The sequence below is a fragment of the Sarcophilus harrisii genome, chromosome 4 (genome assembly GCF_902635505.1).
Source record: "Sarcophilus harrisii chromosome 4, mSarHar1.11, whole genome shotgun sequence".
In the NCBI taxonomy this organism is placed as follows: Eukaryota; Metazoa; Chordata; class Mammalia; order Dasyuromorphia; family Dasyuridae; genus Sarcophilus; species Sarcophilus harrisii.
This window is the reverse complement of record NC_045429.1, coordinates 329,153,891-329,166,719: the sequence shown is the minus strand read 5'-3', so window position 1 is coordinate 329,166,719 and position 12,829 is coordinate 329,153,891. Positions and strand designations below refer to the sequence as shown.

At 42.4% G+C, this 12,829-nt stretch overlaps 1 protein-coding gene across 2 annotated transcripts; it reads left to right on the top strand.

The window, feature by feature from the left end:
- On the top strand, positions 1-7,980 carry G6PC3 (glucose-6-phosphatase catalytic subunit 3). 2 transcript variants are annotated; one of them, XM_023502430.2, is made up of 7 exons: positions 1-116; positions 726-1,002; positions 4,541-4,647; positions 5,261-5,351; positions 5,837-5,955; positions 6,196-6,337; positions 6,564-7,980. In XM_023502430.2, exons 2-7 carry the CDS (start codon positions 785-787, stop codon positions 6,925-6,927), a joined length of 1,041 nt encoding a protein of 346 aa, XP_023358198.1. In that variant the 5' UTR covers positions 1-116; positions 726-784; the 3' UTR covers positions 6,928-7,980. The 2 variants fall into 2 exon arrangements, with proteins under 2 accessions (XP_023358198.1, XP_003768444.1); XM_003768396.4 differs by having other exon boundaries at positions 1-152.
- Positions 7,981-12,829: the final 4,849 nt, after the last annotated feature.

The window sequence follows — 12,829 nt, the reverse complement described above, 5'->3', positions numbered from 1 at the left end:
TGGGGACACGTGGGTCAGGGGAAAACGCCCTCGCGAGAGGTTTGTCCCCGACGCTGACCCGTAGAAGGAAGACCGAGCGAGAGGCGCAAACCGGAGAGGTGGAAAAAAAGAAAACGGTACTGGGGGAACAAAGCTCGAGCTTATGGACTAAGGTGGGGAAGCGGGGAGGGGACGGAACAGGGCCGGGAGCGGGAAGGAAAGGGGATACAGCCTAGTTAGGACGGGCACTGGATCGAGGGAGCGCGCGCGTGGCTTGGAGGCGGAGTTTGGGTGCTCTGGAAACCGAAAGGCGGAGCTGCGGGGGAAAGCGGGGGCTCCCGGGGTAAAGCTAGGGCGAGGTTTGCAGAATGATGGACGCAGAAGGGGCGGGACTTGGACGGAAGTAAAGGAGGGGCGGTGCTAGAGAGCTGGAGGGCATGGGGGCGGAGCTTGGGTCAGGCGAAGAGTCGGTGGGGAGTTCTGGGACAGAGGGGGCGGAGCCAGGGTTGGGGGAAGCTCGGAGGCGGAGGGGCGGGGTCTGGGGCATTCAAAGGATAGAGAGGGCGGGGCTGATTCAAAGGATAGAGGGGGCGGGGCTGAGATCTGCGCCTTGAGTGCATTTCTGGGGCTGGGGCTAAGGGTGCACTGGACTGGCTTGGGCTGGACATGTCAATGAAAGGAAGTGGTGGGGACTGTGGAAAGCACCTTCCTCTTACTCCCAGCCTTCCTCACTTCCTTCCCTTTAGAAGCGGTGTTACCCTGCTCCCCCCAAGGTCAGGAGCTCCAGAGCCTGTGGCTTCCTGACATGGAGTCAACTCTGGGAGTGGGCATCGCGGTGGCCGAAACTCTGCAGAGACAGCTGCCCTGGCTGGAGGATGTCTGGCTCTGGGTCACCTTCCTGGGGGACCCCAAGTGCGTCTTTTTCTTCTACTTCCCCTTGGCCTACTATGCCTGTCGCCACGTGGGCATTTCCGTCCTCTGGATCGCCCTGCTCTCCGAGTGGCTCAACCTCATCTCCAAGTGGTGAGACAAAAACTCTTGCCATCCCCGTCAAGTGCTGCCCTGACTAGCTAGAGCAGATTGCAGGCTGGCCGTGTGCCAGCAAGAAACATTCCCTGCCCACAGGGGGCTTGCATTCTACAAGGGATGTATAATAAATGTATAATAAATGAAATACATCTAACTGTAGTTTGGTGATTGGAAGGAGGGGGTGCCCTAAATACAGAGAGGAGTGAGGTTGGCAGAAATATAGTGAACTCTTTTAATTTTGTTGTGTTGAGTTTTAGATGTCAGAAAACGTCCAATTAGATATTTATCCACCGGGTAACACACACTCCCCACTATAAAGACACATCAACTGTCTTCCTACTTGTTAACTTGTAATTGTCACTCCCGAGGACATGTCAACAATACACCCTATCACAGAAACATACCGATTATCAGCTCATATATTGACCCCTCACGTCTTCCTCATTGAAAGAGTCATTCCTGTGGCTAAATTGTAGATATTTAAACCACAGTTGCCGCATGTACAACCATAATCATACTCCATATTTTACCACCCATTGTCACCCTTTGCTCTAAGTCATTAAGTATTCCCATTTCACCCCCACAAGTGCTTCCTAGAAAAAGAAAAGGGCCTTCTGAGGAAAGCTATTTCCCCTTCAAAGTAGAAGGCCCCATCTCCCTTTCTACTAAAGTATGAAAAGGTAGAAATGAGGGGCACAATCCCACAAAGGGGGATTGCTATAAATGACATCCCAGAAATTCTCATTAGGCACTTTTAAGGCCTTCTCTGTGTAATCTGCTTTTTCCTGTTTAATACAGGAGAGAGTTGATCTGCCTCCAAGTGTGCTTTCAGCCTTCCTGTCATGATGTCACATGACCAGCCTAAGGAAAAAGTAAAAGGGGCAGTGACCAAAAATGTTCACCAGGAGGCAAAGTAAAAGTTACAAGGATTAAGAAAAGTTGAGAAGAAGATCTGCCTGAGTCCCTTGATCTCTCTCTCCCTCTTCCTCTGTCAGTCTGAACTATCTCAGGAACAAGGGAGCAGGGTTTTCTGGGGTCTTTTGTTGCTACGTGTTCTTTTTTTTTCAAAGAGGATGGTGACATCAGGGAGATGATGAGGTGCAAGTAAATTGAATTTAAATGAAGAAGGGCTTTGCAAAATTACTACCTCACTTTCTCCTCCTGAGCCCCTTGAATCCAGTGATGGTAAAAATCCGGAATAGGATAGATGGCCCTGGAGGCAGTGGGATCTTTTGACCTTTTACTGAAAGTTTGGAGGGGAAAATGTCTATCTTCCCCTGTGTTCCAGCACAGTATCCTTTGGAAACTCCTTTTTAGAGCTAGTTCTTCTTAACACTTTAAGGCTTGCAGATCATTGTACATATATGTTTACCTTGTTTAATCCTCACAACATCCCTGGAAGGTAGGGGTTGGTATTATTCCCATTTTACAGATGAAGAAATTGAAGCCCACCTGAGTAAATTGACTTCACTGAAGTCACAAAGCTAGGGAGTGTCTGAGGCAGGATTTGCATATAACTCTTTCGGACCCCAAGTCTAACCACTATATCCATTACGACACCTAGCTACCTTCTTACTCAAAAATTTTTTCTCTACCTCTTATCTCCAAACCAAGTCTTCTTTCTTCTTCAACTCTACTTCTTTCACCAGCTGGAACACACACACACACACACACACACACACACACACACACACACACATTCACTTATACTCATTCTCCCCACCAGAAATACTAACTTCATTCAGTAATTCACCTTTTGTTTATTCCTTTCAACTATGAGCAGGACTTGGTTTTTGGTGCTGTGGGTTCTTACAATGATTTCTATTACCACATCTGAATCTTTATGTAAGTCATCTATCTGCCTGAAGATCTGTCTTCCTTTCTGAAATAGTTTAGTACCTGGATCAGGGACTTTCTTTCTCTCCCAAACTTCAATGCGACTTAAATATATGCCAGTGTTCCTTCAAGTAGCCTGGACTTCCTCCTTAGCTCCCATAGTCTTCTCTCTCAGCCAGCTTCATGCTCTGTGTTACCTTCACCCCATGACTATACAACCTCCAGGTTCCAGAACACAGAAATTTCTCTTTCCAATTAATTACAACTCCCTTTATCTTACCTGTCTCTTTTCCTGTTTCATTCCTCCTAAATTTATTCCCCATTCTTCCTATGACCTCCAGATTCTCCAATACTCTCTTTTCCTTTCAATTTATCACCCTTGTTCTGGTCTTATTTCTCTCCTTTTACCAGGTTGACCAGCTTTACTGTTTATTATCTTTTATCTTAGAATCTCTTTCCATGTTATCCTACTACTACTACTACTACTAATAATAATAATAACTTAGATTTGTATAGTGCTTTACACATAGTATAAAATGCAAGGCACTTTACAGATAATTTTTCATTTTATCCTCACAACAACCCTGGAAGATAGTTGTTATTATTCCCATTTTGCAATTGAGAAAATAAAGGCCAAGAGAGAGAGGTTAACTGATTTGTTCAGTGTCATCCAGCTGGTATGTGTTTGAAATGAATTTGAACTCACCTTCCTGATTCTAGATCCAGATTCTCTTAGGTGTCATACCTATAACTGCTTAAGTCCTGCTGAATCCCCACCCTCAGCTATCGCTACCATCATTCTTCTCTGTCCCTACTCCCAAGCTACTGAACGTTGTGTAAGAAAGTTATATAAACATGTCCATCAGGTTCTCCATAAGCCTATATTATCTTAACTGAACCCTCACTGCTATGTTTTTATTAATCTATGATGAATGCTCATATCTTATATAGTAACCATTCCAAAATATTGTCTTCTCTTTCTGTTACTTATTTTGTTTTTCAGTCATGTCTGACTCTTTACAACTCCATTTGGGGTTTTCTTGGCAAAAATACCAGAGTGGTACATTTCCTCTCTAGTTTATTTTATAGATGAGGGCTGAGGCAAACAGGGTTAAGTGACTTGCCCAGGATCACACAGCTAGTAAGTGTCTGGTCAGATTTGAACTCAGAAAGATGAGTCTTCCTGACTGCAGGCCCAGCAGGGGACCTCACCTCCTATTACACTAAGAAAATAGTCTTCCATATTCCATGCCATAAAATTCCCTATCATCCTAATCCATTCTTCCTTTGCTCCATTTTCTGAGGAAGAAGTGAGAACTTTAGAAAGAGTAATTTCAGTTAGTGATGAGATCAGAAACAAGATTATAAAGGATTAAAAAGTGCTTTTGAAAAGATCTCAAGGTCAAGGGACATTCCCCTACACACACACAAAAAAAAAAAAATATATGCATTTCCCTATTTTTCCAGAAAAGAATTAAAGCATGTGAAGTGTGAAAAAAAACTTGTGTCCTCTGCAGGATATATATTGACAATTATAACTGAAGCTAAAATAAAATTTGGGGTGTTGGAGGTAGAATTAGAGGGTACCTATCTTTTAAGGAGTAACTCTTCTGCAAGCTTCCCTGTCTTTCTTAGGCCCAAGGTAGGGGAGGGATTGAAGGAATGGAAAATTTCACTGCCTCATCTTCTCCTCCAGGTTCCTTTTTGGAGAACGGCCCTTTTGGTGGGTTCATGAATCTGGATACTATAGTGAAACACCTGCCCAGGTTCACCAGTTCCCTGTATCCTGTGAAACTGGGCCAGGTAGGTGATCCTCCTAATACAGAAGACAAGTATTCTCCTGTATTATCCCATTCCCTTTCTAGCTACATTGATGATCTTAAAACCCTTTCCAGCCTGTGAAGTCTTGCAGGATTTAATGCTTCTTCTCTTTCAGTTATAAGACCAGAAAATAAAAAAGTGAAAAACATTGGGTTGGTTGATATATTGATACAAAATGAAGGTTGCCCTATCCTAATGTGTCTAGTTGTCTGTTAGTCATGTTCTATAGGGAGAAGATGACAGAGACTGCATATGAGTTCTTACCTATGGCATTAAATGAGAAGGAAGGCCCAAAGGATCAAATAACCCTTGCCTACCTTCTTTGTACTCAACAGCCTACCCCCTCCCACTTCCAGAAAAAGAGAGGCTGTAACTTTTACGGAAAAGAAACTTGAAAAGATTACTAGTTAAGGATATTCTACTTGAACCCAAGAAGGCATCTGGCCCTCTAAACATCATGAATGCCCAAACTCTACATGCCACTCTAATTTGTTTCCCCCAAAAACTCCTGTACACACACACACACACACACACACACACACACCCCACCACCATCATCATCACCACCATCACAAGTGACTATATTTCCTGGCAGGTAGTCCCTCAGGCCACTGCATGATCACAGGAGCTGCCCTTTGGCCCATCATGATCGCCACCTCAGGCCAGATTGCAAAGCGAAGTCGAAGGTGAGTCCAAGAGAGCTTGTATGTACACAATTTCTCTCCATAGGCATGGGAGAAGGGATAGTGTCTATATCTTTAAGGAGACAGGGAGCCAAATCACTGGTGTTGCTTAACCAGATAATCATATAATAGGATGGAAATGACTTGGCATAATTTGATTTGGAAGAGATTTGAAAAGCCATTTATCTCTTCTATAACATTCCTGAAAATGGTCCATCACTCTTCACTTTAAAATCATGAATGGAGAACTCCCTGTTTTCAGAGGCAGCTTATTCCACTTTAGGGTTACTCTAATTGTTAGGAAATTTTCCCATATGTCAAGTCTAAACGTTTCTCTCCATCTTCCAGCCATTGTTCTTAATTCTGAATTCCATATTCAAACAGAAAGTCTAATACTTCTTCTATGTCATAGCTATTATGTCTTTTCAAACCTCTTGTTCAAAATAATTGAGTGCCCCCCTCATCTACTTGTCTTTTTCCTTTTCTAGCCGCTGGATGAAGTTGATGCCCAGCCTGGCTTACAGCACATTTCTCTTGGCAATAGGACTTTCTCGGATCTTCATACTTGCACACTTCCCCCACCAGGTGTTAGGTGGTCTGATAGCCGGTGAGCTATGGGAGGGTGGACAGGGGTACTTCCCTCCAGAATAAGAAAGCCAAAGACAGAAAATTTTGACTCTCCCCAAACCTTCCGTGTGCCTTCTCTTCCATGGCTACCCTTGGCCTACCCTAGCCCATCACCCCTCCACCCCAAACTCTCCATTGTGTCCTCTCTTCCATACTGTCTTTGGCCCAGGAACTGTACCCTCAAATTCCTTGAAATTATTTCCATACCCCTTCCCAATAGGCGCTCTCCTGGGATGGTTGATGACTCCACGGGTACCTGTTGATCGGCCAGTCAGCTTTTATGGATTAACAGCACTGGCACTTCTGCTGGGTGCCAGCCTTATTTATTGGAGCCTTATCTCCCTGGGAATAGACCTGACTTGGTAAGTTCTTGCTCCATCCTGTCCTCCTGAGGCATCCATGTGATGATGACCTTAGCCATCATCTCAAGCTCCTGGGTTCCCTAGAATACTGCAGTAGACCTGTAGAGAAAAAGTTATTCTGCTATGGCATATAATCCGGCTAAAGGATTATATGGGAAAGGAGCCCCGTAGATGCCCCCATCTAAAGGAAAATAACTTTTCTACAAAGTTTACTGCTCTTCCTTAGGTCCATTCACTTGGCTTCCAAATGGTGTGAGCGTCCAGAGTGGCTACACATGGAAACTCGACCTTTTGCTTCCCTGAGTCGGGATTCTGGAGCTGCCCTGGGCCTGGGCATTGCCTTGCACTCACCTTTCTATGCTCAAGTGAGGCGGGTACGGTTGGGAATCCTACAGCAAGCTGCTTGCCTCGTGTTGGTTCTAGGGCTGTTGGGGCTCCTTAACTGGCTGGGCAACCCACCCCAGCTCAGCCTCTTCTACATCTTCAACTTTCTGAAATTTACTCTTTGGCCCTGCCTGGTTACCGCCTTAGTGCCTTGGCTGGTCCACTCCCTCAGTGCCCAGGAAGCTCCACCTGCCAAATCCAAGTGACTCCACCTTCCCTTCCCCCAGCCAACACTCCCAATGACTTCTACCTCCTGCCAAGGAGGCCTCACTCATCTCTGCAAGAGTCCTCTCCTGTTCACTGCCTCCTCCCCCCTGCCTCATCCCTAGCTGCCATTGTGACTGCTGCTTGCCCCTACCCATGATGAAGGCTTCCTTTCACTTCATTCCTCTGGAGATTCTTCTGTGCTCCCAATGTGTCTGCCCCACCCCTAATCACTTGACTTAGCCTCAGAGAAGGGTATGTCTACCTGGAAGGGGACTAATCCTATCAATCTTTCCCCTTCTCTGCTTTGTCAAAATCCTACCCTTTCCCCCTCTACCAACTTTTTGTATTTTTTAAGACCACTGCAGATAAAAGGGACAGCACTCCTAGCACTGTGAGGGGCCAATTCACAAAGGCTCCAATAAAGTCCATTGGCAATTCTGTGCTTTTTTCTGCATTTGTAATGTCCAGAAAGGAGCCAAACCTAGCACAGTCAGCTGGGATCTTGGGCTCTAGTTTTCCCCTCCTGCTGCATGTGGAGAAAATGGCTACCCACCCACAGCCAGAGGGAAGAGCTTTGGACTCAGAAGGGGTTTTCTGCATTTACCCCTTCCCTTCTCTGCCATTGAATAATGGCAAAATTAAGCTAAATTAAAAACTAATGAAAGCAGCAAGAATTACCTCTTGACACTCCCTATGGCTATTTTGAGATGACCTCATCCATCTTCTTGTCCTTTAAAACACTTTTAGGAGTTGGGGCAGGAGGTTCTGTCCTTTTTTAAAACTGTCTGGGGTAGAAATGCTTTGACAGCATTCAACCACCTGACCAAGTATTTGCCACTCAAAACATTTAACTGTCTTTCCCATCCAATACTCTTCCAGCTTTATAGAATAACAGATTTCTCAGAGCCATAACAAAGCAAATTCATTGTAGAGTTCAGCCATTTCTGAGGCATAGAACCTTTCTATGACATCCCTTACAGACTGTGTGATCTTGGGAAGACATTTAACTTCTGCCTACCTCAGTTTCCTCAACTATAAAATGGAGATAAGAGTACCTATTTCACAGGATTGTTGTAAGGACTGAATGAGACAATTTTTATAAAAGCACTTACTAGCTGTGTGACCCTGGGCAAGTCACTTAAGTCCAATTGCCTCAGCAAAATAAATAAATAAATAAATAAGTAAATAAATGAAATCGCTTAACACTATACCCAGCATATAGTAGGTGTTTAATAAGTATTTATTTCCTCCTCCCTGATAGGGGTCCTCCACCTACTAGAAAGCCTCCAATGATCAGATTATAGCTCACTACTTATAAAGATAAATTGTGATTTTGAACAGCTCTTATTGTTCTAAATTTTAATTCTTGAGTCATTGCCTAGTCCCAATGCCAATACCTATGTTACTCCCTTATCACCTTGAGCCTAGACTAACATCCAATCTCCCCTCAGCCCATCCTAATATATATCCCAGCTCAAAAACAATCTCCCTCCTTCATATATTTAAAGAGAGTGTGATTTTGTCAGCATAGAGAAATGTTCTCCCACTATGCAGATTATAATCTGAGTTGTACTTACTAGCCATCAATCAACAAGCATTTATTAACTACCTAATAAGTATCCACTGCTAAGTGCTAGGGATACATATAGACAAAAAAAGTGAACAGTTTGCAAGTTTGAAGAAAAGGAAACCTCAAGCAGGGGAAGTTCTTTGAGGATTTTGGAGGTGAAGTGATTAGTAGGGGAAGATGTATACATACATATACATATATGTGTGTGCATACAAAATAGACACAAAGTAATTTTGAGGGTAAGAAATCAACAGCTGAGAGAATTGGGAGAGGCCTTATGTAAATGATGACCCAATTGAGAGACAGAGATACCATGTATCAGGAACAACCAAGAGAGCTTGTGGAGAGCAAGTAATGTGGATAAGACTGGAAAGGTCAGGGGTGCATTTTGAAGAACCTCAAATACAGGAGTTTCTATCTGCTATTGGAGACAATAGAGAGCTGCTAGAGTTCTCTTTTGATCCTCACAATAACCCTGCAATGCAAGTGCTATGATCTCGATTTCAAATGAAGAAATTGAGGCTGAGAGGTTAAAGTGATTTGCCTGGAGTTGTGCAGCTAGTGTGTAAGGCAGAATTTTAATTCAAATCTTGTTGACTCAGTCCAGCATTCTTATCCACTCTGCCACCTAATTTGTTCAATCTGTAAACATTTAAGTACCTACTATATGCCAGGCACTGGGCTTCATATAAGAAACATTGTGGAAGAAGAAATGACAAAGAATGAAGAATTATGGATGACACTGAAATGGTAAATCTAGATGACTGGATAGATGATTGTAACTAAGAGACAGAGACATTCAGAAAGGGATGAGTTTGTGGGGAACAATAACAAATTCAGTTTGGGGCACAGTTGAATATGTGGTGTTCATTGGACATTGAGTGAGGAGCTGGTGATGTGCTACTAGAACTCGGGAGAGAGATTAAGTATGGATATTTAGATCTGTGCCTGAAAATCATTAAACCTTTGGAAACTGCTAAGGTCATTAGATTTAGAAAGAAGAGGTTCCAATTGAGGTACTATTACAATTAGGGCCATGTGGTAGATGGTGAGTCAGTCAAGGAGACTGAGAAGCAATTGGATAGGTAGGTGAGCCAAAAGAGAACAGGAGATGGTGTTTAGTGTCACATACTTCAGAGAAGTCAAGGATGAGAATTACAAAAAGATATGTCACTTTATTAAAATAATTGATGACTTTGAAGAGGACAGTTTTGATTGTGTGGAATCCAGATTGTAGAGGAGTTGGAAAATAGGAAGAAGTGAAGGAAATAAATTATTAAAACAGCCTTTTCAGGGAATTTGGCTAAGAAAAGGAGAAAAATAATATACAATATCAGCTTTTGAGAATGGGAAAGTTTGTTGGTAGGTATCAGGGAAGTAACCAATAAGTTGAGAGAGGCTGAAGGTGGGGGATGGTATAAGGATAATCTGCTAGAGTAGATCTTCAGACAAGAAGGGATGGGATGAAATGGGATAGGACTGAGTGTACATACAGAGGAGTTGACCTTTACAAAGAAAAGGGCTATCTCTTATTGGAGGCTGGAATAAAGTAAAAGAATATGTAAAGGGAGTATAAAATGAATAAAAGCAAAAAGGAAGCTCAGCTATTTTCTCAACAAATTGGAGGTCTTCAGCTTGGAAGGTGGGTAGAGGTGGTGGTGTGGAAGGAAATTCATCTAAACAGATGGTGTGGGGAGTAAACTATAGAATCGATTAGGATAAAGTAATAAAAACATTGTGCTGCTCTAGTGTGGGCACAGTCCTTACTGGTGGGTGACTTTCAACTACATTCAACAGCATGAGTAGAAGTAAAGGAGTGGGAGGGTGGGAATCCAGGCCTGGGATTTGTCAGGACACGATTAAGGCAATGCATTCTAAGGAGAGAATTGTATGTAGTGGAAATGGTCAGCTACAAGATGAAACCTGGAAAGAAAAGGAAAGTTCAAGCAGGGGAAGTTCTTTGAGGCTTCTGGAGATGAAATGACTTGTTAGGGACACAGGGCTAAAAAGTGTCAGAGGCAGGAATCAGACTCAAATGTTTACAACCCTACACCCTTGATGCTTTGGTGGCATTCTCTCCATCTAGCCCCACTACTTCTTGGAACCCCAATTGTCTATAGCATAAAACATAGATTCTCTCACTCAGAATTTAAAACCTACCATCTGTCTCCAACTTACCTTTGGGGATAGATTTCCTGTCATTTCATTTCACAAAATGCTCCAGGGAAAACTCACTATTGTACATTCCTGTCTGACCTACCCACTACTTTGACTTTATACTGCCTGGAGCCCTTCTTTTCTTCCATTTCTAAACCACCTAAAATCCAACTCCTCAAAAAATTTTTACATCTAGTGTTACTGATAAAAGCCTTATTTCTAAAATATTTAGAGAATTGACTCAATTTTATCAGAATCCAAGCCATTCCCCAATTGATAAATGGTCAAAGGATATGAACAGATAATTTTCAAGTGAAATTAAAGCAATTTCTAGTCATGAAAAAATGCTCTAAATCAGTATTAGAGAAATGCAAATTAAAGGTACCACTTTATATATCTCAGATTGGCTAAAATGAAAAGATAATGATAAATGTTGAGGGAGATGTGGTAAAACTGGGACACTAATACATTGTTGGTGGAATTGTGAACTGATCTGACCATTCTGGAGAACAATGCCAAAAGGTTGTAAAGCTGTGCATACTTTTTGATCTAGCAGTGTTTCTACCGAGTTTGTAACCTGAAGATTTATGGAAAAGGACCCACATGTGCAAAAATGTTTGTGGCAGCCCTTTTTGTAGTGGCAAAGAACTGGAAACTGAGTGGATGCCCATCAGTTGGAGAATGGCTGAATGTTATGGCATATAAATGTAATGGAGTATTATTATTCTGTAAGAAATCATCAGGATGATTTCAGAAAGGCCTGGAAAGACTTACATGAACTGATGCTAAGTGAAGTGAGCAGAACCAAAAGAACATTGCACACAGCAACAGGATTATGTGATGACCAACTCTAATGGACATGATACTTTTCAACAAAGAGGTGATTCAGGCCAGTTCCAATAGACTTGGGATGAAGAGAACCATCTGCATCCAGAAAGAGGACTGAATGCATCAAAGCATGGTATTTTCACTTTTTTTTGGTGGTTGCCTTTTCTCTTTCTTGTATGTGTGTGTGTGTGTGTGTGTGTGTGTTCCCCCCCCCCTCCCATTTCTGGTCGAATTTTTCTTCTGCAACATCACAAATGTGGAAATAAATGTTTAGAAGAATTGCACGTTTAACCTATAGTGAATTGTTTGCTCTCTAAAGGGGTGAAGAAGACAGAGGGAGAAAAATTTGGAACACAAGGTTTTGCGAAGGTAAATTTTGAAAACTATCTTTAATGAATTTGGAAAAATAAAAAGCTATTAAATAAAATCCAACCCCTCTCAGAATCCCAGGTCAAGTGCCATATCTTTCACAATCCTCCCAGGAATTCGCGTTTGAAACCTATGTACTACTCTAATTGACTTCTTATATTACATATATTATATCCTCACCCACTGTCCCAACTCATTAAGGTCATTTTATATCCATATGTTCCCAGCACCTTGTACTTAGTAGTGGGTCCTCCAAAAGTGTTTGTCATATTATTAAAGACCTTTCCAGAGCATGACCTATTATTCCTCTACATCTTCAACTGCCATCCTCTCACTTATCAAAAGGTACCGAAGTCTAATCCAACTTTTACCTAAGCAAGAATTCCCCAAATATCCAACAAATGGTCATTTATACTTTGTTAGCAACTTTCTTCCTTAGGACAAACTAAAATCTGCCTCTGTGTAGCTTCTATTCTTTACTCTTTAGAGTTTCCAAGCCCCACATCTTTTTTCAGAGGGCTATGTAAGCACACTTCTCTGTTTTAACTGTTGGCTAAAAATTATTCTTCAGATCTTCCTATAAACTTTTCATGTTCTCATTTCAATTCAGATTGAACCTTTGCATACCTAGTGGATGCAAAGCCAAGTTTAGGCAAGACCACAGTCTCTCATCATGAATTATCTGGATATTGTAGGTCCAAAGCTCTCCTCTCCTCATTCCTACTTCCTAACTTGTCCTATTGAGCCAAGACAAGCTCTCATCTCTAAGAGTTAAGGCTCATATAGCACTATAGTATGTTACATACGTTTTCTCATTTCAGTCTCATAAAGGACTGGGGGAGAGCACAACATCACAAAGGTCCTAAGATGCAGGGTTCACTCAGGTTATTCTTCAAATCCAGCACTCTACTGTACAGACATGTTTTCAGACAGAGAATGCGTAGAAGATGGAAAGAAGGCTTCAACCCTAAGCTGGG